The following is a 27,415-nucleotide window of genomic DNA, read 5'->3' as shown; positions in this document are numbered from 1 at the left end:
GTTGGGGTATGTTATATTCCTTGCAAGAATATTAATTTCTCCTTGAAAAATCTGAATTGTCTTTTTAAAAAATGTGCTAGAAGAGAAACAGGTGAAAACACACTTTTCTAATGCTTCTCTACTCTGATTAATTTTAGCTACTTTTTTGGGGAGGGTGAACATTTAGTTTAGTAAATATCCTACATTTAGAAGTTAGTTGGAAACTTTGAAGTAAATGCGTACATATTAAAGTCTGATTGCATTAATGAAAAGTTATTTCCCAATATTTTTGTAAGGAAACTCTTTAACACCATCCCCATCAAATTCATTCTGTGAATATTGGTTTTGTTTTGGCAGGTTACTTGCATGCAAAAAGGTGGATGTCTGCTTAATCTTGGACAAATAATCTACAGTATTTAATTTATTCTTCTTAGGAGAAACTGGAGAATGCACTCTGAGACTTTTTTTTTATCCTTTATCCAGTGGTCCCCTTCAGTTCCTAAATGCATCTCCTTCAGTTCATAAATGCATCTAAGTCTAATGCTGCAATAAGGATTTTGGCCTGGGTATGTAAAGCAGATGTGTTTTTTCTAGTGTGTTTAAAATAACAATAATGTTCCAGTTTTGGGAGCAGGGAATGTGTGAAATCAAACCAAAATACTTTTTCCAGCTCTCCTAAATCTGCATTTAATTTGGTAAGACATAGTTGTAGGAAATACTCTGCTAAGGCAAACAATGTGCGAGGTGATTAAAAGTGTGGTGCTTTACAACAGCTTGTCGGTCTCTACTTTTAGTCATGGACATCTTTTTTCATTGTACTGGGTGACAAATTTTTAAATGGTGAAATATATTTTCCGTTCATCTCTTCATTCCTACTCATCCTCACCTTAAAAACATTTAGCAAGTTCCATACTGTTGCTTCAGAGATTACGATTATTGCATGTAACTTCCCACTCAGTTTATTAGAAGGGAAAAAAGTGCAGACATCCAAGTGTGTGAGTAATTGCAGCAACTTTGTTTATATGCAGTTATTGTATTTCAAGTGCTGCTTCTGTCAACTGAATGAAAAGAAAACAAAAGTTATATCTTGTAGATGTAACTTCTAATATGGTCTTAGTATCCCCTATGCTTTGAACTGTATTAAATAAATGATTTTGCATGAAATTAAGGAAAAGGAGGAAAAAATGTACAAAATGGGTATTGTATGGTCACTGACTTAAAGATGTTGTATGTCTGTCTTTCTATTCAGCCTTCAGTACTGAAATATTTGGAAGATCTATCTTTGAAATGCAAACTGGTTTTGTTCCAAGTGGGTTAGAGTCCCACTGTACTTGGTACTACAGCCTCCTAGACAGCATGGCAGAGCTAAAAGCATGAGAACAATGAGAGAGTGCAGCGATGATCTTAAAGGTCTTTTCCAACCTAAATGATTCTGTGATTCTATATCATGAAAGACAGACATTTGCTTTAATTATCCGGGGGGGGGGGGTTATGTTTGATAGTTGTCATTCCACTATTTGAGTGACAGGGGCGGGAGGGATGTAAATGCGCTATGTGAATACTTGCCGAATGTGGGATTACGTTTTTCGCTGGTTCACTAGTATAGACGAGCTAGGTGCCTGAAACTATTTTATGCAGATACATAATGTGAGATATGGCACCTGAAGAGCCCACGCAATTCAGTGGATTCATTAAATTCAAAATGGAAAGTCTGGTATTCGCTGCAGGCGATGCTTTCTTCACCTTTCACCAAACTGCTTCACCCTGATAACTGGGTCCTTGAATGCCAGGTGATTCTGAAACAAAACTTCAAACTGTTAGGGGTGCTTATGCATTCAAGTGGCATATAATGTTACAGCTCTGTTGTCAGATTAAAGCTGCTTAGTTTCACTTCAAGATTGCACTTCAAGGCAAAGGATTATAGTACAGTTCATAATCCTAAATGGTATATACCATGGTGAAGACCTAACTGAAATTCTTCTTGCTGTAGGAAAACTGACACCAACAATAATCTAAAACAAAACAAAAAAACCCCACCAAAACAAACCAAAACCAAAAAACAAACTGCACCCTTGAAAAAATGTGCTTTGACTACATTTGCTTATCACTATTTTTAGAATAGAGTCCCTTTAAACCAGCGTAGGAAGAGACAGACTCATCTCATAGGGGCTTTGCTGTAGGAAATTTTATATGAATGGTTTTTGAGACAGTTCCAAAGAAAAAGGTAGGTAGTATGGCTTGGGCTAAGTAAATACAGTTGTCCAGGCAAAGTGTAGTCAATTTTCAAATTGAAACTTGAACGTTTTCATGAGTATTTCTGGCTTCTGGACTTCCATTCCCCATCTGTTAATCAGGAGTGGTGCCATACTCCTCCTTTCCAAAAGCAGTGAGAGGAGAAATACCTTAAAACTAAGGAAGCCCAATATTGCCACAGGAAGGTGTTCTTTTCCTTCCTGTGGCAGTAGTAGCTGTGACAGTGTTGGAAAGCTGTAGAGGATTACAGTTCTGGCATTACAGCACTGCAGATTCAGTTTGGCCCTGCCAAAGTGGAGCCACATACAGTGGTTTGTCTTGCACTGTAAGTACCTTTATATAGGTGATAGGGTGGCTGAGGCAACTGATGCGGACTGGATTGTTCAGCGGGAAGGGTGCTGTTCGTAAAGGGAGACAGATCAAGGGAGACCTGTAGTATTATCTGTGTGGAAATGAGAATCTGCTGAGTTTTGTGCCTTATTAGGCCATTTCTTGTATATGAAAAAAACAACTCTCCCCTGCTAAGTATAATAAATTCTGTATATTTTTAGTACATACGTAGAAACAGTATAGTTAAGAAAAAGAACCCCCCAAAAAATTAACCCTAAAGAAGACAATATAGAGAACTAAGTATGGTTAGTGACTGTCACTACATTGCAAGAATATTTCTTTCTTTATGAACTAAACACAGTTTTTAATAGTAATAAAACCCTAGAACGTATGGATCACTTATACACCTCTTGGAAGGTTTTTTGTGTGCTGCTCTAGTGCTTTTCAAACAGCGGTGTTGTCGACGTGCTTACCACGTGAACACTACTTGCTTATGTACTGCGTGCAGTGTTTTCCTAGTGGTGGTAGTAACTGTGCTTCTTGTATTCCCTTTGGATTTGCACTTGGGTACAATAAATGTGCAATTGTGAGGTGCTTTATACATGTATAGAAGGCAGGGGTAAAGCAGCTGTGGAGTAGTACAGACTGGAGTTAATGTCTGCGAGGTGGTGTGGGAGCGAGAGGGAAGATAGCGGGGCTGCAAGTCAGGGGTGTGAATGTGCTGTGGTTGTATGCAAAAGGAAAGCAGTGTGCCCGTGTAGGAAGGTGCCCCAGCTGAAGAAGGAGCCATGGGGAGATTTGTAGGGCGGTGTTTAGAGGTTAATACTTAAAATTAGTTTTTTAGCAGTTCGACTTTCTGGAAAGTAAGGATTGTCTTCAATTTCAGTCTTTGTATGTTCAGTCTAAGGTGAAATTTGAAATTAAGTTCTGCCACCTATTACATTGAACGGTACATGTATCTATTTGGAGATGGCTTCCTAGAGTTGTGAAATCCTTCTTTGCAGAGGTCTGCTTTGTGCTGGCCAGAGAGCACCTTCCTTGAATGCAGAACCTTGCGTGTGCCAGCTCTTGCTGTGCAGCGTGCTACGTCAGTCCACCTGAGTTGGAGAAGTGGGTTTTTGTTGGTTTTGGTTTTTTTACAGAAACGTGTACTTTCGATTCTTTGGTTTCACTCCCATTGTTCACACTGATTTTACACACTCCCTCGCTCACGTTCCTGTTGCCGGACTGTTATGGTCTGATGTGGAGTCAATGAACAGGCAGGCATTGTAAAAGCCTTGGGATGCAATTCGGTAGTAGAGTGTGAAGCTGTCTGTACAAAGATGGGAGATTTCTGATCTAAACTGAGCTCTTTCAGCAGGAAATTATTTCAGGGGAGCACAACCTGAGTAGGTTTGATCGTGAAATGCCTGCCACCAATTTGATACATTTGAAAAAAGCAAATTAGTTGCAGGGAGGCCTATTGATATGCACTGATCAACACAGGGAAGGAGTAAACTAATTATTCGAAGCTCTGGTGAGGCTCAGTGGAGTGCTGTATATAACTGTGTGATACTATGCATGTAATTCCTGCAAGTGGGGAAACTGAGGCACTGTGAAAAGCAGTACAGCTTGTATAGTGTGATGATAGTTGTGGTCATGCAGTGGCAGCCCTGCAGAACACAGTATTCCTTGCCTGACGACAACTCGCTGAAAATCCTTTCATCCTTCCACATGAGCTTAATGCTCAACAGACCAAAACTTGCTCCTCGGTTACTATTCAGTGAATGTAAATTGTTGTAAGAGCTAAGTTGTAGCATGGATAGATGTAGGTTGCTATGGGGTGCTGTCCCTTAGTAACCCAAAGGATGGATGTGGTAGTGATGCAGTGCAATGCCATTTTATTTTTGAGCTTCTGCTTGGCTTCTCGTGGGGCTGCCTAGCTGTGCTGTCTGTATTACCGGTTTCCCGTTTCAGAGGTCTTTCAGTAACACCAAGTCACTCTTGAGTGTGAAGCCATCAAAACTTCAGCAACAGTCTTTCAGGGTTTAATACTGTGCTGAACATCCCCAGCTCATGCGAGGGTAAAATCAAGGTCTGGGTCTCTCACTGACAAAGCTCTTAAGGAACAGGCTGGAAAAGAAAATTCTTTGAAAGTTGTCATCCTCTAAGACAGAACTGTGATGGACAAATGCTGTAAAGGGAAGAGTGGTAACAGTGTAAATTGAGAAGGGTGCAGTTATGTGAGTGAGCTTCCTCCTGGAGAGGCAACAAACCTGGAGTTTAAAGTAAGTTTTTCTATGGATGTGTGGCAGTATAGTGTTTGACCCTCTGTAGGGGAGGGCATCCAGAAGGAGTCAACTCTGCGTGCTGCTGTTCTTGCAGCTATGCTAACAGCAACAATTAGAGGATAATTGTTTTCATTAAAAATAGTGGGAGAAGCCAGCCATGCTGATCACCCATGGGGGGCAGGGGCCAGGTGCCTCCTTCCCCTGAAACCTACCCCTGAAACGTCACGTGAGCCAAGCAGTAGCTAATTACAGCGTTTATAACACCATTAACCTTTAATCACATAGTCCATTAGTGGACTAAGAGCATTTAAAAAAAAAATAACAAAAAACCCCCACCAAACCATGTCACGGCATCCCACGCAATTATATTTCGCCACCCTCCAGGACTTCAGGCTGACGACAGAAACCTCATGCACGGTCAGGGATGCCCAGGGTAAAAGATACCGTGTCAGAGACTTGTTCCTCGAGAGCATCTCTCTCTTGATGGCTGCCCTCCGTGTCAAGGGAGGACTCTCTTAGTGCTGAATGAAATGTAGCTTTAAAGGTCAGATTATCCATCAGTCTTGTGGGAGCCACCGAGGAAAAACTGACAGCCGCAGTGTTTGCCTCTTTACATGGGTGTAAAGCTGGCCCTGATGCTGTAAATAATGAGGTTATATTTAGAGGTAAAGTGCATTATGTCAGACCAGTTCCAGTGGTAACAAACCATTTAATGAAAAAACATTAAGCAAGAGAACTTTTTAACAATAAACACCTTCCTACACTTAGCACATTAGGGTGCTTAATCACCCCTCTGTATGGTTTTTGATGTAATATGTATGGTATCAAGTAACTGGCAAACTACTTGGCATTTGTATAGCATCAAACAGCAGACTACTTAGCCCGTGCATCCGAGTAATTATATATAAGAAATACTTGTGGAAATTAACCCCTCCATCTTATAGAAATAACTATGGCAATCTGTGTGGAGATAGCAGCTATTACTGCCCACATACCGATTGGTTTTGTTTCCCTATCTAACCCTGAGGTAAACAGAATAACTGGCACAGAATGTGAAGTGTTTTCTTTACTATTTAATGCTTTTCAGTGGATTCTGCTAACGCAGTTGCATTGGCTAGTTACTCCTGCTAAACTATGAAATTGCTCAGGGGGGAACCGTTTCAGAATTGCTTGAGAGCAAGCCAGAAGCATAATGCCTGCATACATAAAATATATTTTTAAAGGAAAAAGTTAAAGCTCAGTGGGAATTGTTGGTGATCTGCCTCTCAGGATGAAGTTTACAGTTTCCCTTTATCAAATAATTGAAGGTGAGCAACTCCTCAAGTTGAGGAGAGAAGGAGAAAAAAAAAAAGGTCTGTGATAAAAACAAAATACCTGTGTGGTTTTATTTTTAGTCTAAGAGGAAAAAACATACAGGAGGAGGTACCGGATTCTTGGGCTTGTTCTCCAGGGTCTGTGGTAGGTGATCATCCAGACCTATTTTAAGTTCCTCGGCTGTCTTTTCCCTCCAGGTTTTCTAGAAGAATTTTTAGTATTCAAGGTCCAGCTGTGCAGCCTAAGCGTACCCCTGCTCCGCTGGTACCTGCTTGTGCTGCAGCTCTTCTTGCACAGCACTGTGGAGTTGACCTGAAATACGACTGGCGTCTGGCTGTAAGCACAGTCAGTCTGGCTGTAAAAACCGTACGTTCACCAAGACAGCGACCTGGTTGTTTCCAGGATGGGTTATGTTCTGTTTTAACCTTAAAATAATTGAGTGTGTCCCTGTATCTTTGCGTGCCCCATAGCCACCGGGGCGAGGTTGAGGTAGCGCACGCGGATTCATCTATACACGGCCTCTGGTTTGTGCACGCTGTGTTTATCTGCCGCAGCAGCATAATCCTCCTCTTTTCAGCCGGATGCTTGGCAATTAAGACACGATCTGTCCTACTTAAGGTATAAATAAGCCTTTAAAGTTACTTAGGGATTACATTAGGGCAAGAGGGGCTCTTTTGAAGACACGGTTCCCGTGCGGCAGGGCTCACAGAGCAGGCCTTGGCCGTTTCGTCCCTGCAAGGCGTTTGAATAAGGGGAAAGTAACGGCTTCCCAACCGTGCGTACGGAGAGCAGCGGCAGCTTCTGACTACGGAAATATTAAATTGGCCTTTATCAGTTGTTAGAAGCATGCATATGAAGAGTAACCTCCCTGTATCTTTTAGATCAAGGGCACAGGTCCATGCAGGCAATTATCACCGTTAAGTTTACTGGCTTAAAGGAAAGGAGGGGCAGGGCTGAAATGCTCACTTGGACCCAGAGTTTCAACAGTGTTTTGGGTAGCAGTGACGTAGTACTTGAGTGAAGTGGGGTTAAGTCCCTGATCCTCTGCAGTTTTCCTGCATGATTGTGGGTAAGCCATTAACGGAATTTAAACCCTCTCCCTGTTTCTGACTCCAGCAGTGTTTGTGGGTGTGAGACTTAACTGCTTTCTATTCCCTGGCTTTCTCTAAGGGACAGGCAGGAATGCGCTAAAACCAATGTTAGACGTGAAGGCTATGATTTGTCTGAAGAGTTGCTCAGTTGAGTAGTTGTGCTTTGTGTCCTGGCCCCTCTCCCTGCCTGTTGTCCTCCTCCTCCTCCCTGTGCTGGGCTGGCAGAAGCATTCATGTGGTCTCATGGGGACCAGGTGGATTAGGAGTAGAGCTGTCTGAAGAATGAAATTATTAATTTTTTTCCACCCGAATCTGGTTCACTGCACAGCTGCCTAAACACTTCACCTGGCAGGGGGCAATGCAAGGCAGGAATAAGCAGTCAGGGATAAGAGTTGATTAAATTACTGTTAAATGCTGGTGAATTAGATATAAAACTGCATCTTAAGTCATGGCCACGTAGCATTGCCTATTGAGCAGATATTTGTTATGATAAATTACATGTCTGCATCCCAGTGATGTGCCACAGATGCTTTCTGGGACTTGCAGAAGTGCTGATCTGCATCTGGAGTATGTAAATGCCTTGACACCTGCCTTCTCTCATTGTATGCCCATGCTGCAAAGTGGTAAACACGATGCACCTCTTACTCAGGCTGTATTCTTCAAAAGAGACACTGACCGTGACTTGTGGCAAGTTCTGGGTGACACAGTCACCCACGATGTGGTACCAAGCAAACCAACAGCACAGCTGGCCTTGGCTCTGTGGGCTCGTGTGTCAGGTGTGACATTACAGAGAAAAATGGAGAAAGGAAAAAGCAGCACTAAAACCTGACTAGAAGTCACTACTAACGCTTTGCTGTTTTGTCATGCAGTTGTCTTCCAGCATGACTGCATCCTTTATAGTTTCTACAAATGCAGGGAGGTTGTCCCCATTAACCTGGTTGAAAGACTTGGAATGAGCAGGGTGGTGGCCACTCCTGTCAGACATGATGCTATGGCTGGGTATTCATTTTAAAAATAAACAAAAAGCAAATAAGCAAAAAACCAACATGACTACTTGGATAACTAGTGTACAGTCTGCTTGTCAGTGGTACTCCTAGTTGACTTTTTTCAGTGAATGTCCTTCTTCAACTTTTTTTTACATACTACTTACCTCTCTCTGTCTAAATATCACAGCAGGAGCCAAGCCTCATCTTATAGGCATAGGTTTTGCACAGTGTCGTGATCTGGGAGACTTGGCTTTGTTCTTGTGGTGAGTGTGGGGTTTTTGGAGGGTCATACGCATCGCTGGAGGTGCATGTACATAGATATTCTGTGCCTATGTTTTTATATTTATTTATATATAGATCCATATTCTCAACTCTGATTCTGTATCGTGGCAGCCACACGATTTAGAAACATGCTTACGGTCTAGGGGAAAAAAAGAAAAGCAAAACAACCAACCAAAAACCCCCAAACAAACCAAACCCAGCAACCCACAACTGAGGGTGCTGTGGGTCTGTTCCTGGACTTTCCTGGCCCTGGCACTGAGCCCTGTCTGTGCCCAACCATCCCGAGCCCCATTGGCTCGGCTGACCCACACATCCACGGCAGGCAGCTGCGTTGCGGTTGTCCTTTGCTCTTCCCTCTGACTCGCTTTCCTTCCCGCTGTGTTTGGGTGCTTGAAGGAGCTTTTGGGAAGGAAGCCACGGGTGTGCTTAAAACTCTGAGTTTGGGTAAAAAGCAAGGTGGGGAGTACTAAGGTCTTGAGGTGCATGTGATGCAATCTAAAAATTTTCTGTATTTACAGATTTGCTATTTTAATCTGAAATGGAGTCATTGAAATGAAGTGATTTAAAGGGAGGGGGAGCGGTTGGTGTTACAGAAAAGATGAATGAAGAATACAGCAAACAGACTGACACATTCAAACCAGGTACCAAATACAAGCTTATGCCCTGAGCGTACTGTGCCTGCCTGGAAACTTTTACAAGCTACTGATACCATGATGTTAAGACTGCAGAGTCGTTAGAAGGGAGACTGTTTCAAATAATTTCCTGGCAATACTGAATTACAGGCACTGAAACTACTGCCGCTATCTCAAAAGCTCCGGCAACTACCTGACTCTGCACAGGCTGAGGTTGCTGCCAGGCACTGCTGTGAGGAAGGGGAAGAAAAGGATTAAATCTGTCAGAGAAAAAGGCTTCCTCTTAGCTCAGCTACTGAAGTAATAACACATTCTTGAATCATTTAAATATTGCATGCTGGATTTTTTTCAGTCATTAGTTTATAAACTTCTTTCATGGTTTGAGGCAGACATAATACTTTTTTGAGGCCAAAACCAACCTTTTTCTCCACTGCAGTTGCCCATGGGAGTTTCCCTGGGACCCTGACCCTATGGTTGCTGGCAGGTGTTTGCTTTTACGTGTGATAAGGCAGCTCCTTGGCAAATGTATATTGCTTTGTGTTTGCTTCGGTATGCCTGGGCAGAGGGCAGTGGCTGGAGGGGCTGTCTTGGGGACGCGGGCTCGCTGGCTTCAGGGCAGCTGAGGCTTAGAGCACACGGATGTGTACGTCTGTGCACGCTTGTGCAGACTGGGCAGTGCTTTTTCCTGGTTAGAGTAGTAGAAAGGGGGGAAAGAGGGAGAAGGGAAAGGTCACTTCCCTCTACAGAAATTTTTATTTATAAAAAGGATTTTAATAGTGGGCAGTGGGGTTTTCTCTCTTGAGTCTTGCTTGTGCCTGTGCAGAGCTATCCTGGCCTGGCCTGGCCTGGGGGATAGCTCTGGGTGTAGCAACCTGTCACATGCCGTGAATCGCAGGATCGGTATGTGCCTTATCATGGTTACTGCTTAAGAGCTGTGGGCCGGCGGGGTTGCCTTAGTTTGGGGTTTTGTTTTTCTAAGCTGTGAGAAACGAAGCGCAACCTGCCTTTGTATCTTTTCTTCTTGGTTAGTTTGTATTGTTGCTTTTGGGCCAGAAGTTGTCAACATCTCGTTCTTGTTGTCCATGTTTAAATTACTCATTAATGCTCAGACTGCTTTAGGCAGGGGAGACCATGACCAGCCTGGAAAGCTGCATATTTACTAAATCTTTTACTGGTAAAAAACCCCACATTCTCCCCTGCTGTCAAAAGGAAGAGAAGTTTGGTGTACCGGAGAGAGCAACAGTAAACATAATTCTGCTTGGCTGGTACGAGCGATAGGCTTGCCTCCCTGGAAGACTGCGCTTTCTTGTAGGGTTTTGTTATCTTCCTGAAGATGCCTATTATGCAGAAGGGTGGGAGCACTTTGCCCTTTTTGTCTCTTTTTGAACTTTGACCAGTTGGTCAGGATTGATTATAAACCCAGATGCTAATTACACCGCTTCTCATTTCACTGAACAAAGGTGTGTTGGCACGCTTCCTTGCTGTGGCCGGAGTCTCCAGGACAAGACCCATGAAGTAAAATGGTCGAGGAGGAAGCTAAGAGCTTACCTATGGAGCTGAGCGAGAAGGGAGGTGTGGAGAACAATGGATTTGTTCAAAATGAGGCTTTTGATGACAAAGAGAGCGATACCAGTAGCCAAGAAGAAATGCCAAAAACATGCATTGTTGACGTGGACCCAGTGGCTACGGAGGAGCAGGCGTTGAAGCCCTATGCGGGGATGCCGAAGGAAGTCTTGCTGAAGTTCTCGAGCCAAGCCCGGTACAGAGTCACCAGGGAGATTCTCTTCTGGCTCATAATCGCCGCTGCCGTCGTGCTTGTGTGCGCTACGATTGCGATTATTGCTGTCTCTCCAAAGTGCCTTGACTGGTGGCAGGCTAGTCCTATTTATCGGATCTATCCTCGTTCCTTTAAGGACAGCAACATGGATGGGAATGGCGATCTGAAAGGTGGGTGAATTTCCATTCTTGGTATGTGCAAAGCTCTGTGGAAGTAGTCTGTGTGTGTATATACATGTGTATATACACTTAAAAAATATTGAGAAATCTCCTGATACAGAAAGCCACCCTACTGGAGAGAGGAATAAAAGTTGTCTGACTAATTATTAATGGCAATTCACATTGTCACTAATAGATCCAGGAGCTTCTTGCTCAAGTTATTAAATCTAAGCCTGGAGTTGGAACAGATGTTTAGAGGTGGGGCTGAAAGCGAGCAGCAGCACAATTGCCATCGGAGTAAAATGTCTCCACAAAACTGAGGTCAATCGGGAGGACAGGTGGTGCCGAGCACTCTGTCATATTAGGTTGGCTGCCTCTCCATAAGGACAAGTGACAAAGAGGAGAGGAAGATGTGTTACTTTTTGTTTTGTTCATGGTCTGGGCGTTTTTGAGCTCTTATGAATGTCTTCAGAAGGGGTACCTGATACTAAGAGGCAATGCCACTTACTGGTAGCTTAGCTGAGACTTAAGTTTCAGAAGGGGAAGGCTCAACACCGTAATAGACAATAAACTTCTAAACAAGAAGAGCTACCTATAATAGACTCTACTGACGGGTGAAGAGAAGAAGCTGTTTCTGTGGTTGCATGCCAGTAGTAACGTGTCAGAAAGATAGAAGAGTTTTGGCTTTAAAAATACTATGGGAGGCTGGAGTGAGGTCTCCTTAAAGAAAACAACAGAAAACCGCCATAAGAGTGTTTTCCTAATGGCAGGGAAAACCTGGGATCTTTGCATTAAAAATTGTGCTTCCCTTTGGGTGGTCTGAGGATTAGTTGATGTTCCTTAAAGTGGGAAAGTAAAACTGTTGCTGTGTTTTAAGAGAATGCAGGAGTTTGTTTTCAGAAGTGTGTGTTAAATTTATTAAATGAAATTGTAAATCTTTTTCTATAATACGGAGTAGAAATTTGCTTTGATCTGATGGGTTTTTTTTTAAATTCCTGCTTTATCTTTCTTATAAAAGTGGCTTTGAATGGTTTCCGTTCTGTGATCTCATGCTATCCCTGAAGAAATGTCAAGTGAAAACAGGATGGTTACATATCAAAGGGACCAGTGTACCATCTTTGACGGAGAGCCCATGGCAAACACATTTCAGCAGAAATATTTTGTCTTTTCTAAACGGATGATGCCCTTTTCTTTTAAACAGGTATCCAAGAAAAACTGGACCATATCATGTATTTGAATATAAAAACCATCTGGATCACCTCTTTCTATAAGTCCCCCTTAAAAGACCTTGGATATGGAGCTGAAGACTTCTATGATATTGACCCCATGTTTGGATCAATGAGTGATTTTGAGGATCTGCTTGCAGCCATACATGATAGAGGTAAGCTGCAACTGAGAGCAAAATAACTATTAAAAAGATGTTCACTCATATTATACAGGTGTACCTTGTAGTGCTAGGTTATGATCTGAGATTTCAATTTGTGCATCTGGCAATTCCCCATGGTGGCGTTGAGCAGAAGCAGATGGAGGTGCCAGGGAAGGGTACGCGTTAGCTCCACAGCAATGCAAGCTCTGTGATTGCAGTTTCCTGCCCTTGGGCACTGGGGTAGTGCTGGGAGCAGGACCGAAGGCGTGGGGAGTTACAACAGCAGCGTCAGGCTGCGGTACATCCTCTGCAAAGCATGGTCCCCTCCGAGGATGTTCGTGGGTGGTAGGGCTGACATACTGTCTGCGCTCCCTGGTGCATCTGGGCATGGGCGTCAATAGTTCAACGGGTGTCAACGGGATCAAGGCTGAGATGCAGTTGTTTCTGACTTTGAATTTTATGACTGATGGCTGTTTTCTGGAGAAAGCAGGAAAACAATTACAGGGTTGGGAAGGAACATACGCTTCCTTCCCACGATTGCATCCTTAGTTGATGAGTTTATGCCTTAGACCAAATGTTTGCTCAGGTGTTTCCCCTTACAGCTGTTGTGCTGAATGGAAAACGGTTTGCCAGTCCCAGAAACATTTGGGATTTCAAAAAATGTCTAGTCTTTAAGAAGGGTGACGAAGAACATGTGTTCACTGATGCTAGACTGGTGTAGTGCCTTTCCCACCTGGGTGGCGGGTGACAGATGTTGAAGTCAGAGTTAGTGGAAGTGGTTCATAACAGCAGAAATCTGTTCTGATTTTTCTTCCCCCTCCTTTCCCTCCCTCGCAATGGGCAGGGGGGAACAGTACCAGCAAGATGTGTTGCAGCTGCTTGCAGACTCTTGTTAGACTAACTGCATCAGTAGTCTGGGGCTTTTTGTTTGTGCTTGTGCATTCCCATATCAGCAGCCAACGGGGCTGTGCCAGCTCAAAATGTAATGTGCTCACCAGTCCCTCGAGCCTAAGCCCTTCCAGCAGGAGCCTTTCTCTTTTGCCAGACCTCTGGGAAGGAAGAAGCCCAAACACTTCTCATACTGCATTAAGAAAAAATGTGAGCTTTGTCTTAAAAGGTTGAATTTAATATTTTTTTATGGTTTGATTTTTTGTTTAAGGGTTAAAGGTGATAATGGATTTAATACCAAACCACACAAGTGACAAACACCAATGGTTTCAGCTGAGTCGCAATCGGACCGGGAAGTACACGGACTACTACATCTGGCAGGACTGCGTGCAGGCTGCTGGATCGGTCACTCCTCCAAACAACTGGGTAAACACAGGCAGGGACACGTGCAAATCCCAAGCTGGATGCAGGATGCCACATAGAAAAGCAGCTGTAACATAATTGTCCCAATGTACGCTGGGTTATCAATACCTGTTCAGAGGTACAAACTGATGCTACTAAGTGAGCTAGTGCAAATTAAGATTTAAACCAGCTCAGGGTGGAGGGGTTCCTACTTCAAACAGAATTTAAGAAATGACTTTTGTTTCTTTCCGTCAGTGTTAAATCTTCACTCATTAAACAAACAAAGAAAGGGACGGTTGTGCACAAGTTGTTCACAAGCTGTTCCCACTCGCCCCCTTCAGTGTCTGGGGACTCCGCTCTAGAAACTTCATCTCAGCTCCTCTGAAATCATAGTTGTTGGGGAGGGAAACAAAACAGTCTGTTCTTGGTTTTTTTTCCTTTTCTGGAAGGTGATCAAGCTGGAAAGTGGGTCACCTATTTCAAATACATTTATTTGAAATTTGAACTAATGGGTGCATGATTAGGAACTTGTATATTCTAAAAACTCAAGATGGAATTAATAATTTGTATCAGCTAGTGTAATTTCTCTTTAAACTTAGAGTCTTAAGAGCTGTCTTAGCTTTTGCAATCTTTTATTACAGAGATAAAGTTAACATTTTAACATGCTGACTGTTGTTGGCACTTCAAAGGGATAATACCAGATTGCAGAAAGCTCTGTTAACTAAAGCTATTTTTAATAAGTTTTAGGAAAAACAATTCCAGAAGAAATGTTCTCACCCACGTTTTCCCCTCTATTCTGAATAATTCCCAGTGAAAGTCTACTTAAAAAAAAAAAGAATGAAACAGAACATTGAACAAGAAATACATGTGGCGAAGCATGACTAAAGGGAGAGCAACTAGCAGGAGAAGGAAATGTAAACATAAGTACCAAAATTACTCAAAATTTAGTCCATTGATGAGGCATTTTGTGCTTTATTATATGCTTGCAATGCACCACATCTTAAAGTATGCATAGGAGTAAGTGTTAAATTAAGACTTCTGAGTATTTCCCCCCTCCTGTATATGAGCAGGTGAGTGTCTTTGGGAATTCCAGCTGGCAGTTTGACGATGTGAGAAAGCAGTGTTATTTTCATCAGTTTGGGAAAGAACAGCCAGACTTAAATTTTCGCAGCCTTGCTGTCCAACAGGAAATCCATGTAAGTATGTAACCTGCTGCTGCTGCGCCAACAGCAAAGCAGCTATTTCTACACTTAATTTCCCTGGTTATTTGTGCTACGCAATTTGCAGTCTAGTTGGAAGTAATTCAAGGATTGCAGCGTACGTAAACAATTGAAACAAAAAGGTGTCTAGACAAACATGAAGTTTATAAGCAAAATTCAAGCTTTATGCTGTAATGCTTCCGGTATTGGAGCTACTTTGCTTCAAGTCTTTTTAATTTAAAAGCAAACAAGCAACCAAAAAAAATTCCAAATAAAATTGTCCTTGAGTGGAAGTACTGGCAGTGGGTGGTGGTGCAGTCCTCTGGCTTTTAAGAAGGTATGACTGCTGCTTTTTTTGCTGGCTTAAGTCCCCTGCTCTCACAAGTGCCTGGCAAGATCTTGATGGGTTTTTGGAACAGGCTGTTGCACTTTAAAAGGAGCTCCCTTTCCCTTTCTCTTCCCCTTCCCACTAAAGGCTATCTTAAAATTGCTTCGATGCTTCAGGAGCCCTTTACTTCTCAGCCTAACCTTATTCGCAAACTGTTCATACTTAGCTATGAACCAAACCTGTCCTTCAGCTAAAATAGCTTTTCCCACCCTTGTTTATGCTTATTTGTTTTCCAGCTCTGACAACATCCCCCTTCAGCTTTTGTTAAACTAGGTTAAATGGGACGGGCTTTTCCAATCTCCCCTGAAGTGAGACTCTCCATTCCTCTGTTTAGCCGCTACTTATTCCTTGCAGGGCTTCCAGCTTGAGGCTTTTCTCAAATGCAGATGGCCAGAATGAAACAAGTTTAACAGAAAAGATGTCTGGGCAGAATCTCGTAGGGTGGCATAGGTACTTCTCCCTCTGCGTCCTAAGATTGCTGTTACTTGCTTTGAAGTTGGTGCTAGTAGTCAAATAATCCAACGTGACTGCTGTCTGGAAGCAGTTAACTGCTGTCAGCCCTAGTCTCCATCAAGAGCCAAGGATGAAGGCACTTAGCGCCTTTGGATGTTGTGTCAAGGACAACACTTAATGGAAGGATTGACTGGAAGGTAAAGCGGCTCTTGCACTGAAGCCTGTGCTGAAACAGAGCTGAATCACTCAAGTGGAGAGAAGTTGTTATCTCTGTTGATACAAGGAGCTGTTAATTAGCCAGTCAAATGTGGGGATGGCACCTTGTTTCGCCAAAGAGATGTTTGCATTTTCAAGGGAGTGAGGCAATGCTGATTTGAATTACAAGGAACGCCTGGGCTTGTGGATAAGGGGGAGATGGTGAGTTTCAAGTTTTGATCTCTCTCTATCTCTGACTTTACTGGGGAGAAAGATGAACAGCCCTCGCAGGGAGAGTGCTTCACCAAGGCAAGGTGGTGCTCTGATGAACCCTCATGCCTGTCCGCATTGCGTCTCCCAGCAGACAATGTAGAATTAATTAAAATATGGGGAAGTGGACCTGAACATGGGGAGTCTGACAATTGCTGCTTTTTTCTTTTTTCTTTTTCTTTTTCCTTTAAGTTATACCCCATCAGGTAGTACAGCTACCTCAAGTGTTTTGATTTAGTCTTTAGTCCTTAAGTGTTTGCTACTTTCTCCTGGTGAATTTTGGTGCATTTCTTTGGCGGTAGTCTTCACAGCTGCCCAGTTCCACTGTGATCATCACACTGTCTCTCTGGGGCCTCTCCCCTCACCGTGGGAACTGCATGTGCATGAAGAAACAAAACACCTTTGGTCATCCTTGTTAACTAAAGCATGAAATGAGACTGCTCTGGACACTGATCTGGACACTGATCCTTGAAGAACTGCACTAGTAACCTTTCTACATCTGGGTACTTCCCTCAACGCCACGTCTTTCCACTCGCACCTTTTTCCTTAGGCACATACTTCTCAATGGTCCTGGCTAATTTTTTTTGAGTGGTACCTGATACATTACTGAAGCTCCAGTAGCAAATAGATGCTGCATTTTCTATGCAAAGAAATTAAATGAAAACTAGTAAGTTTGGCCTGGTAACGCCAACCTTTGGTAAATGCTTATGAACATCATTAATTGCTCCAGCATGTTAAAGAATAATCTTTGTCTAGTATTTTAATTCAGAATCCTGTTTCAGAAGGTTAGGGCTGTGGGACTGAGCAGGCAGCAAACTTACTCTTCCAGAGAAGCTCAAGTCTTTGGTTTAGCCAAAGGGTGTGTGGGAGCAATGAAACTTAGCCACCATGCTGTAGCTTTCTTGCATAAGTAAAAGTAGATCGGTCCCAGTGAGTACCACGTCAGTGCTTGATATTTGCACTGCTGATACCTGGTGTTGCTTTTGTGAGGAGCACATGCATAAACACAAATTAATTTTTGGATAAGTCAATATTGGACAGACACCATATCGAGAACTGCTGCTTTCAGAATGGCTCTACAAGAAAGTACAACTCGGTAAGGCAGAGTCTGTATTTGCCAAACAAAAATCTGTAAAGCTTGAGCGTGGACTAGTTCTACTCCAGCCTATTCAGGCAAGTGTACTTCATACATTTTAAAAAAGGTAATTCAATAGCTGTCTTGGGGAAACAAAAAAAGTTTTCGTCCTCAGATGAAGAAAAGTATCTGGTCTAAAAGAACATTTGCAGAAAACACTCCAGAAGGATTGAACGTTAGAGCTGTTTGTTAAAACTAGAGCAATTAAAACTGTAGTAATATAATAGCTACTAAAGTAGGATATGATTTTACTAATAGTGACTAACCTTTGAATTTGATAGTGAAATTACAAACCAATTACAGCTTGGATAATAATTTTTCATGTTCCTGCAAAATCAACAAATAAGCCTGAAAATAAAATAAAAAATTTCCCATCAGACAATTAAGAGAACAAATGTTTTAAGAGCTCTGTTGTATAAAAGGAAAATTGGTGGCACAAGGTCTGTGCAGAACAACATATTCTTGCATATTTGAGTCAATGTACTCTAATTGTGCGCAGTCATGATGGGTGTTCACCAACAGCAGCACTTAGCATGAGCCCAATTGTTTTGATGGATGAGATTAGCAAAGGCTTTTAGTGAGGCATGCCCTGGCTCTGGTCTTGTGGATTACGGGAGGCGTTGCAGACCAGTCTTTTTCTTTTCTATACTGGATGAAATAATAAGACATGCCCTATTTAGATCTTAGTTTGACCTTAGATTGACATGATTCACTTAACTTCTAGTAAAATTTGAAGTACAAATTAAAAACCAAAGTGTCACATTTAATACCTATTAACAGGTTTAGTTTTCTTTTTAAATATGTACTATTTTGAACAGGATGGGCTCACTTGGAATTCTCAACTTTTATCTTTGCCTAGGATATTATCAAATTTTGGCTCGGCAAAGGAATCGATGGATTTAGTTTCAGCGCTGTTAAATTTCTTTTAGAAGCAACACATCTCCGAGATGAGCCTCAAGTGAACAAGTCCCAGAATCCAGTAATGTATATGTTCTGTCTTTGCTTTTTTTCCCTGTATTTCCCACTGAGGCAAGAGAGTGTATGTTTTTATTCTTTTGGGTCTTAATTATGGCTTTAGGAAGACTGAGTCGGTTGTGTCCCTTGGAAGGCAGGTGGCTCCTGGGCGCTCTGCAGAAAGAGCGCATAGAAGAAGGAAGCCCCTGGGCTGAGGGTGTAGGTCAGGGAGATGCCTGCAAGCAGGAGTGCTGTGGGTGGGAAGAGAATTGTCCATATACACTTCGTAGTTCTGTTCTGACACTGTTGCTTTGAATTTTCTGTTGAAAATAATTTGCTTTTCAAGTTATATTCTAAAAAGACCAGTCTTGTGATTTTAATAGTTGATTGCTTGTCTTTGGGGAGCCCACTACAGGACGTAAGCTCAGAGCTCTTGCCCACTTGGGATCCCATAGCAGTCACTAGCACATATTTCTTCTACATTGCTAGTAGGAATCAGAGTAAAACAAAAAACTCATATTGGCAATATGTCACAGTGAGAGGTGGCCAGACACATTCAGAAGCATGCACCCTGTTATTTATGCTATTTGCTTTTGTGGAGGTCATGAACTTGGTGACATTCCCAGATAGTGCCAGCACTGTTGACGCTGTTCCCCTGCAGAGTTGGGGATCGCATAAAACTGGTCAGCCCCGCAAGTATCGTTGCCTTTATAAGTTAAGACAACAATGTTGTCCATCTTTCCAGCCTGGTGTGTGGCCACAGCACCTGCTCTGCTCGCTGCTGCAGATGGGCTCGGTTGGTTAGTGCTGCAGGTGGACTCTCCCTCTTGAAGGACGGGATCCAAAATAATCAGCCCTCTGCTATTGTATCTTTAGAGTTCCCCAAGTGCAGTTCAGCTCTGCACTGTTAGTGTTAGTATGCTAACTCATTTCAGTTAAAATTTATTTGGACTGGTACATTGTCTCAGGAAAGGATGGGAAGAATTTGGAGAGTTCTGAAATCTAAAATATTAGTGCACTAGTGGGAAATATTGCGTTCCTCTTTAAGGAAACTATCACAGCCTATTCCGAGCTCTACCATGACTACACGACCACGCAAGTTGGTATGCATGATATCATCCGTAGCTTCCGTCAAACCATGAATCAGTTCAGCAGTGAACCTGGCCGATACAGGTAATCATTATTACAGCTGGTGAGTTTTTCTCTAATATTTGTCAGCCTCTTGCTAGCAGTAAAATGTTGCTTTTAAAATAACATAATATGCCATTAAAAGTTTTCTTCCTCAAAGGCAAATAGTGGTGCATAGGCTATATTACCTCTTCCCGAATGTGTGAAGGAAAGGAAAAGAATTGGCCCTGGTAGTTCTGCTGTATCCATAGACTGTACAAAAGTAAGCAGAATAGGCGACCATTCGGGCCACAGAGACACTGTAATTAATCAGCCCTGTGGTTGATTTATTGTATAGTATTAATAGTACCATTCATGTGAGAAACATAGTCAGAGATTGTTAAAATCACAGAATGGTTTGGTTTGGAAGGGACCTCTGGAGGTCATCTGGTCCGACCCCCCTGCTCATCAGGGCCACCTAGAGCTGGTTGCTCAGGACCGTGTCCAGACGGCTTTTGAACATGTCCAAGGATGGAGACTCCACAACCTCCCTGGGCAACCTGTTCCAGTGCCCACTCACCCTCACAGTGAAAAAGTGTTTCCTGATGTTCAGGCAGAACATCCTGTGTTTCAGTTTGTGCCCATTGCCTCTGGTCCTGGCACTGGGCACCACTGAAAAGAAAGAACCTGGCACAGTCGTCTTTGCACCCTCCCTTCAGATATTTATATACGTTGTTGAGATTCCCTCCCTGAGACTTCTCTTCTCCAGTCCCACTTCTCTCGGCCTCTCCTTATAGGAGAGATGCTCCAGTCCCTTAATGGTCTTAGTGGCCTTTTGCTTGACTCTCTCCAGTATGTCCATGTCTCTCTTGTACTGGGGAGCCCAGAACTGGACACCACACTCCAGGTGTGGCCTCACCAGTGCAGAGTAGAGAAGGATCACCTTCCTCGACCTGCTGACAACACTCCTCCGAATGCAGCCCAGGATACCGTTAGCCTTTTTTGCTGCAAGGGCACATCGCTCACTCATGTTCGACTTGGGGGAGCCCCAGGTCCTTTTCTGTTAAGGAAAGCATGCAAATGGCTAGAGTGGAGTTATGTGGATGTGGATTCAAAAAGATAAGACACTTACAGCCTTTTGTTGACTCTTGTAGATTTTTCTCCAAAAATTTCCAAGAAATATTCCTCCTTGTCTGCTTTACAAAATACTGTTTCTCTGTATTGATCTTTTTTGATGGGGAGGAGGGAAGCGAACATAATTCTTAATGCTGTGTTATTTTCTCTGTATGTCTAACACCATTCCTAGCTTCCTTCTGCTCTGTGCAAACCAAGAACGAGCCAAAAACGGTACTTGTGTACTTCTTCGTAGGTTTATGGGTTCTGATGGTGATGAAAAGGAAGACATTGAAGCAACAATGATGTATTATGGAACAACTTTTATCCAAGAAGCAGATTTTCCCTTCAATTTCAACCTAATTAACATGAAAAATCTATCGGGCAACAGTATTTTTGAAGCTGTCAACTTGTGGATGAAAAACATGCCTGAAGGAAAATGGCCAAACTGGGCAGTAAGAGCTCTAGACCAACTCTTCTAGGAAGGGCTTCTTCCTATAGGTGATAGAAACCTGTAGGTGATCGTTCCTCTTATGGTGATAGAAACCCCATCCCTCCCCGCCCCGCAACATTGATTTCAGTGGGATCAGCAGCAGCCTGAGCCCATGGCTGGGCTATAGTAGATACCCACACGAAACTCTGAGCTGCTCTAGTCGCAGTCATTGGCGTTGGCCAGCTGGCTGGCTGTCCTGCCCCAGTTACACTCCCTGTGCAAGGGTGACAGAAGAGAATATATGACCATGCCTCTCCCTCGGTGTCTCCAATGTAGTATGGGACATTGGCTTAAACCACCAGTGAGGATGGGCTTGGTACAATTATCTTTGGCTGTAAACTGACTCAGTGCAATGGATTCTGGAAACCTCCCAGGGCCAGGGAAGAACAGAGCAGGCAGCTGAGGGCAGCTAACTTAAAACCTTGCTGGGCTTTGCTAGGAAGCATGTTTGGGATGTGCAAGAGATCTTTTCAAAACAAGCACCACCTTCACACAGCAGAGAAAATGGCAGAAATCTGAGGGAACTGTAATCGTGGAGAGTTGTTATTTGTCATCTCTCCTCACTTCTGCCTCATGTGCTGCTGGCAGGGCTCCTGTGTGCTAAATTATTTGGTGCCAAAGTTTGTACTGGCACCAAGATAAAAAAGATAATTGCCCCCACAGGCCTGGAGGGGAAAGGAAAAAAGAAAAAAGGAAAAAAAAAAAAAACACCCTACTACCTTGTTAAATTAGTTAACCAGTTTCACATACGCATGGATTTTTATAATGCGTGTTTAACAGAATGATGTTTTCTTCAGGTTGGAGGCCCTAACGCTGCTCGGATTTCATCTCGGATTGGGAAGGAGTACGTCAATGTTATAAACATGCTGCTTTTAACCCTCCCTGGTACTCCTGTAACTTACTATGGTGAAGAAATAGGCATGGAGAACGTTGCATCAGAAAATGTAAGTGAAGAGCATATAAACTCTGATCCTGTCGTTGTTTAGTTCTGAGTAACAGAACTTTCTAAAATACAAGAACTTCTGTTTTGTTACCCAATCCCAGTCTTTCTCACTGTTTAGATGGTTTTCTGTGTTCCCCATGGCAAAACCATTGGGCAGCAGGCCCAGTGGGCAGTGGCCTTGGCCAGGCCAGAGACCAGAACCAAGGCCTTGATGTGTGTCTGAACTGCTAGACTGCAATCATGGTCTCTGATTTCTGTCCTCTGCCAGATCAGCCTTGCATGGTTTGCAGCGGTGTTGCTTTGCTTCGCTTCAGCAGAAAGGGCAGCAAGTGCCAACGCTGGGCCTGGGCTAGTGCTTATAGAGGTGTGTTGCAGTCATCCAGGCAAGAGGAACAGAGTCGTTATCTCCTTCCTCCCACAGAAGTACCCTAATGGCTATGTCAAAGTCCATTATTTCCTGGCTGCTTTTTAAAGGAAATCAGAGTTCATGAGAGCATGGCTACAGTCACCATCTCCTGCAGACTGCTTTGCTCTGACTACGCAAAGGCACCTAAGCCACAGCCCGCTACAATGTGCCCAAGCTCTGAAGAGGGGATCTCCAGAAGGGGGTGGGTGTACGGACCAGCCCCTGCTTAGCATCGTCTGGTAGCAAGCAGAAGTGGCTTTTGCTTGTCCCCCAGGGTTTTTTGATTTGTCCTTTAGATCCTTTTCTATAAAGGATTTAGGTACCTGAGCCTGGGAACCAGGTGCCGAGCTCACTTGATCATAGTTATGAGTAATACATGACAGGATGTTTGTGGTTGTTAGATTACAGAAGTTTTCAGCAGTAAATTTATTCAAGGTCAGGGGATTAAAACAAAGCGTCTGTGCCTTTCACGCTGTGCTGACCTGTGTAACTTAAAAGTTTTCATGTTCAGCCCCTGTAATTTCTTGTCTCTTCTGTGATCATACCTGACTTCTGTTGTGTCTCACTGTCCAAGATGCATGGGCATGCCTGGAAGAGGTCATGCCCAAAAGGGAACAGCTCAGCTCTGCCGCTTGTGACCACTTTTGAGTGCCGTGAGAATGTGGTCCTGTAGCAGATGCAGTTTTCACTGTGGAAAGCCTCTATTAGGGAATGAGACAGCCTGTGATGATGTTACTGATAGTGTTAGCTAGTTTTGTACCAAAGGGAAAGAGGTACTTGAAGTACAGCATCATCGCCAGGTTTGTCTGATTCAGATGTGGGGAAATGATTCTCTGGTTTAAAAGGAAATCTCATTTCCTCTGAGAAACACCTAGGTCAAAATACCTCCTGGATTTTCTTCCTGCTGCTGATTACTGCTGACAGAAGGATACCCTTCAGAAAAGAAGCTTGCCCTAAGCCTCTCAGGGTTTACTCTCTTTTAGTGGCTACCCTGTGGCTCACGGCTTTGTAACAACGCAAAACCACTCTTCATTCAGTCTGGAGAGGAAGAATCCCTGATTAATGGGTGTCTTAGAAAGATGGAGAGTATTTGCTCAGGGTATAGTTTTTAGCCCCAGCATTTGAAACACTTCAGGAGAAGCTGCAAGAGGTAAAGATGAAAGGGAGTGTTACTGGTGTTGAAAACTTGGGATTTTTTTTCCCCTGCTTTTCAGAACATGCTAAAAGGAGAAACCCGTTATTCATAATGTCACAAAGCAAAGTGACAATTTCTTTTGTTGAGCTGCTGTTCTGACAGATTGTAGTGAAAAGTGCCCTTTATATGAAAAACAGTTTTCATGGAAAACAAACACTTAAAGTATGCGCAAAATATTTTATGCCCTCTTATATCATTAAATTTAAGTGTCAGATCTTTTGGCAAGCTCTTCAATAACAATGAGGAAGCTTTTTCAGAATTTTTCTGAATCCTTCAAAACGAGAACTTCAGACTTTTTACACCGACGCTTTTTACTTAGCTAAAATCTGGGTTTCAATAAAGTTTTTGCACTTGGAAATAATTTTATCTTTCTAACACAAATAATCCTGTCCAAATTGTACCTCTTGCAAATATAAGCTTGAAGAATTCTAAGGTGAAAAGTGTGATGGTTACAAAAGAACAGCCACTGAAGAGCATTTACTAGTTGTTTACTGTTGTTGTAACAGCATCTCTTCTTAAAGACTCCTTACCTCATATATTCACTCAGTGCATGTATAGATGTTTATCAGAATATCCTAGCTGTCATTAGTAAACTTTTATCCAACCATCTGTCACAAGGGGGGACAACTCTACTAGAGTCATGCGGGAATTCCACATTTTACCCAGTGATGCTGTACTCATGAGACCATCCATTCTCCTCCATTTCAGGAACTCTCTCGATTCTTATTTTCTCTTTGCAGGATTAAATCCTCCTTATTAAATTTTAACTTAAACCAAAGCAAGCAATACTGAAACGGTGATCGTTTGGAAGATGTGAGAGCATGCTATTCGAGGGATAACTTTTCAATATACTAATCAAAACAAGTAACTTCTTGGTAATGGCTCTGACACCACTTTATTTTCTAGGCGACCTTTCCAGAGAAATCCCCCATGCAGTGGGATGGCAAAGTTAATGCTGGTTTTACTGAAGGCAACAGTAGCTGGTTACCTGTTAACTCTGACTTCCGAAGTGTAAATGTTGAAGTAGGTATCTAAATGTGTGACTAACTCTCATGGTTTAAAAATATTTTAATGTATCTGTTTTGCTCTGACTTCTTTTACGCAGTGGGAATTGGTAGTGTAGCTAGTAAGAACAAACTCGAGGGAGGAAAATAAAAAGGCATTGAATCCTAACAAATTTTATTAGAAAAGCAAATCCTTGCATGAGCAAGGAGTCTACTTCATCTATATTCATTTAAGCAGGGCAACTGCAATTATAATGTAGATGTGGCAATTTGGCTCTTTAAAATTATTAAAAGGATGTTAATATTAAACTGAAATCTGGTCTTTTTTTCACTTCTATTACTACAGAAAGCACTGGCCTTGTAACAAGAACCTAACATAGACCATCTCTAACATAAATAAATGAAAATTTTTTTCAAGGCAGTTGAGCAGTGAATCAAACAGATTTTGCTGATCTACAGTGCTGACCAGAATTGAAGACAGGAAAAATAAGACACAAAACAAACCCTGTGACTTCAGCAGATTAGGCTCAATGAAAAAAGTTCAGTATCAAGCTTTGAATGGCTGTGGCTTTCTCCTGAATAAATGGTACTATAAGGACACTGTGGGAGGAAGAAATAGTGTCAGTGCTGGGGAAATTCTGTCCTGCCTAATAACCTCTGTCTCTGCCGCTCCCCAAGTGCCAAGGAAGTGCATGAGAAAAAGCAGTTTTTCAGTGGAATTTGCAGACAAATTTGAAGAGAGATAATTGTCAAAACAGAATTCTAATAGGTGTGTTCTCAGCAGACTGCGTGGGTGTGAGAGGTAAGTGGTATTTCCTACATTCAGTGCAAAGAAATGACCCTGTTAATGCTGACTGTTGCAGATCCAGATGACCTGGTCCAACTCAACCCTGAATTTGTACAGAGAGCTAACTTTACTTCGCAATAATGAGCTACCCATTCATCGGGGGTGGATGTGCTACATCTGGAATGACAGTAATGTTTTTGTGTATGTGAGGGAACTGGATGGGTTAGACAGAGTCTTTATGATGGTTCTCAATTTTGGGCAGGAATCGACAATAGACCTGAAAGCTATAGTTCCGAGCCTTCCATCTGAAGCTATTATAAGACTAAGTACTAATTTTAGCAATGCTGGAAAAGCTGTCAATACCAAACTAATTAAAACTGAAATGGGAGAAGGCCTGGTCCTTGAATATAAAACAGCAAAGCCTGTTCATACTATGGAAGCTTTTCAAGGAAATTGTTTTGTGGCAGAAAAAGCTTGTTATTCCAGTGCCTTCAATTTACTCTACGTGAACTGTTAAGTGCAGGAGTAGGATAACCAAGCTTTTGTGTTAATTTAGAAAATGCTCTTTTCAGGGAAATGCTAAAAAGTTTCAGTTTTCTTTGGCTTTTAAAACTTTGTGTACAAAATAAACGTCCTGAAAAATAAAACAGATACCCATTTGTCTTGCATCTGTATTGGTGATGAAAAGGAAAAAGTATGGTATAAACTCTCCCTTAGGGTCTGTGGAGGAGAAAAGTAAACCTGTCCTAAAAAACTGTCCTGTTTAAGTGTGTGTATTTTGGGGAGGAAAGAGAACAGCTGCTTTCTGGGTGCTGCCCCTTACAGTTGCTAGTCATTAAGAGCTCCTGTGGAATCCAAAGCCTGTGGCAGTTCATAGTAACTTTTAAAAAGTCTGTAGATTTGTGAAACTTATTCTAAAGGGGTGGCCCTATATTCGTTAAAATAGGTAAAAGCAAGCAAGACTAATATATAAAGTTGTGATGGCTTACCTCTCCTCTGAGCTCTAACAGCTCTGATTATCCTCAAAGTTACAAAGCATAGCTAATATGTCTAATTCTACACTCACGACTGTGTTTCCAATTGATTCTCCCTCCCCTGCCCCAAGTTAGGATACATTTGCCCTCTCTTATTTCTTTTTCTGTCCTAAGATTGAGGTGAGGTGTGCAAATGTTAGTTCAAAGTAAGGAACTGAAGCAGCTCTACTGCATGTCACACTTGTTCACGTGCTTTGATTTGCATTTGGCGCACCTACAGTGGCTTATGTGATACAAAGGAAGGAAAAGCATTTGACTTGGTGCAGCCTGTTTTGGACACGGGTGATCTGGGGGACTCTGTTTTGGTTTGAGGACTGTATGGCCACGTAGCGTATTTTCCACCAACTGCTTGTACCGGTTGCTGTTCCTAGGTATGCACCACACATCTATCTTAACAAGCAACGTGTAGCAGTTTTGTGCCTTGCTCAGAGGTCAGCTAAGCTATGAATCAGGCTGCTTTAGTGGGGGCATTATTTTTGTTTTGGCCTCTGGAGAGACTCTGGCATCTCCTTCTGGGGCATTCGTCTTGTCTTCCAGAGGGACTTTGGCACCTCCTTTTTAAGATTACTATGCTAGTTAAGGTAACTACAAGATTTTTGAATCTACTCCGATGAAAGAGTTCTAACATTCCTGTTCTTGAGAGTCCATTTCTTCTTTGCGGTTTGTTCGATCCCACCATATGATCAGTACGCTATTGCTGCTGTGTAGCTAGGAAGGGCAATAGTCATCATCGCCTATGTATGGAAATTAGTTTTAGAAGACCCTAGTGAGACTTTTAAATCAAACACTTCTTGGGAGTTTTACTGCCTTGTGTAAAATGTGGTCTTGGAAGAGAGAGGCCTTAGACTGGAAAGGCTGCCTATACAAAGTGTGTGTCTTCACATGTTAGGCTTTAAGCACCAACCGTTGCGCTTCAGCTCCACTTGTATAGTGCTGCACTGCTTGCTTAAGTGAACAGAACTGTACTGAACAAATCGATTAATGCAGGCGGCTACTTCTGTACAATCTGGC

The 27,415-nt window shown here is 42.6% G+C and overlaps 1 protein-coding gene across 2 annotated transcripts; it reads left to right on the top strand.

Annotated features, from left to right (window-relative positions):
• The first annotated feature begins 509 nt into the window (after positions 1–509).
• SLC3A1 (solute carrier family 3 member 1) lies at positions 510–25,994 on the top strand. 2 transcript variants are annotated; one of them, XM_072858256.1, is made up of 12 exons: positions 510–545; positions 9,024–9,146; positions 10,598–11,084; positions 12,274–12,453; positions 13,598–13,752; positions 14,799–14,924; positions 18,228–18,347; positions 19,371–19,495; positions 20,799–20,997; positions 21,833–21,979; positions 24,486–24,602; positions 25,447–25,994. In XM_072858256.1, exons 3-12 carry the CDS (start codon positions 10,658–10,660, stop codon positions 25,885–25,887), a joined length of 2,037 nt encoding a protein of 678 aa, XP_072714357.1. In that variant the 5' UTR covers positions 510–545; positions 9,024–9,146; positions 10,598–10,657; the 3' UTR covers positions 25,888–25,994. The 2 variants fall into 2 exon arrangements, with proteins under 2 accessions (XP_072714357.1, XP_072714356.1); XM_072858255.1 differs by lacking the exons at positions 510–545; positions 9,024–9,146 and adding an exon at positions 9,308–9,437.
• Positions 25,995–27,415: the final 1,421 nt, after the last annotated feature.

Source organism: Ciconia boyciana, chromosome 3 (genome assembly GCF_034638445.1).
Source record: "Ciconia boyciana chromosome 3, ASM3463844v1, whole genome shotgun sequence".
NCBI classification, from domain to species: Eukaryota; Metazoa; Chordata; class Aves; order Ciconiiformes; family Ciconiidae; genus Ciconia; species Ciconia boyciana.
This window is presented reverse-complemented; position numbering and strand designations above follow the sequence as displayed.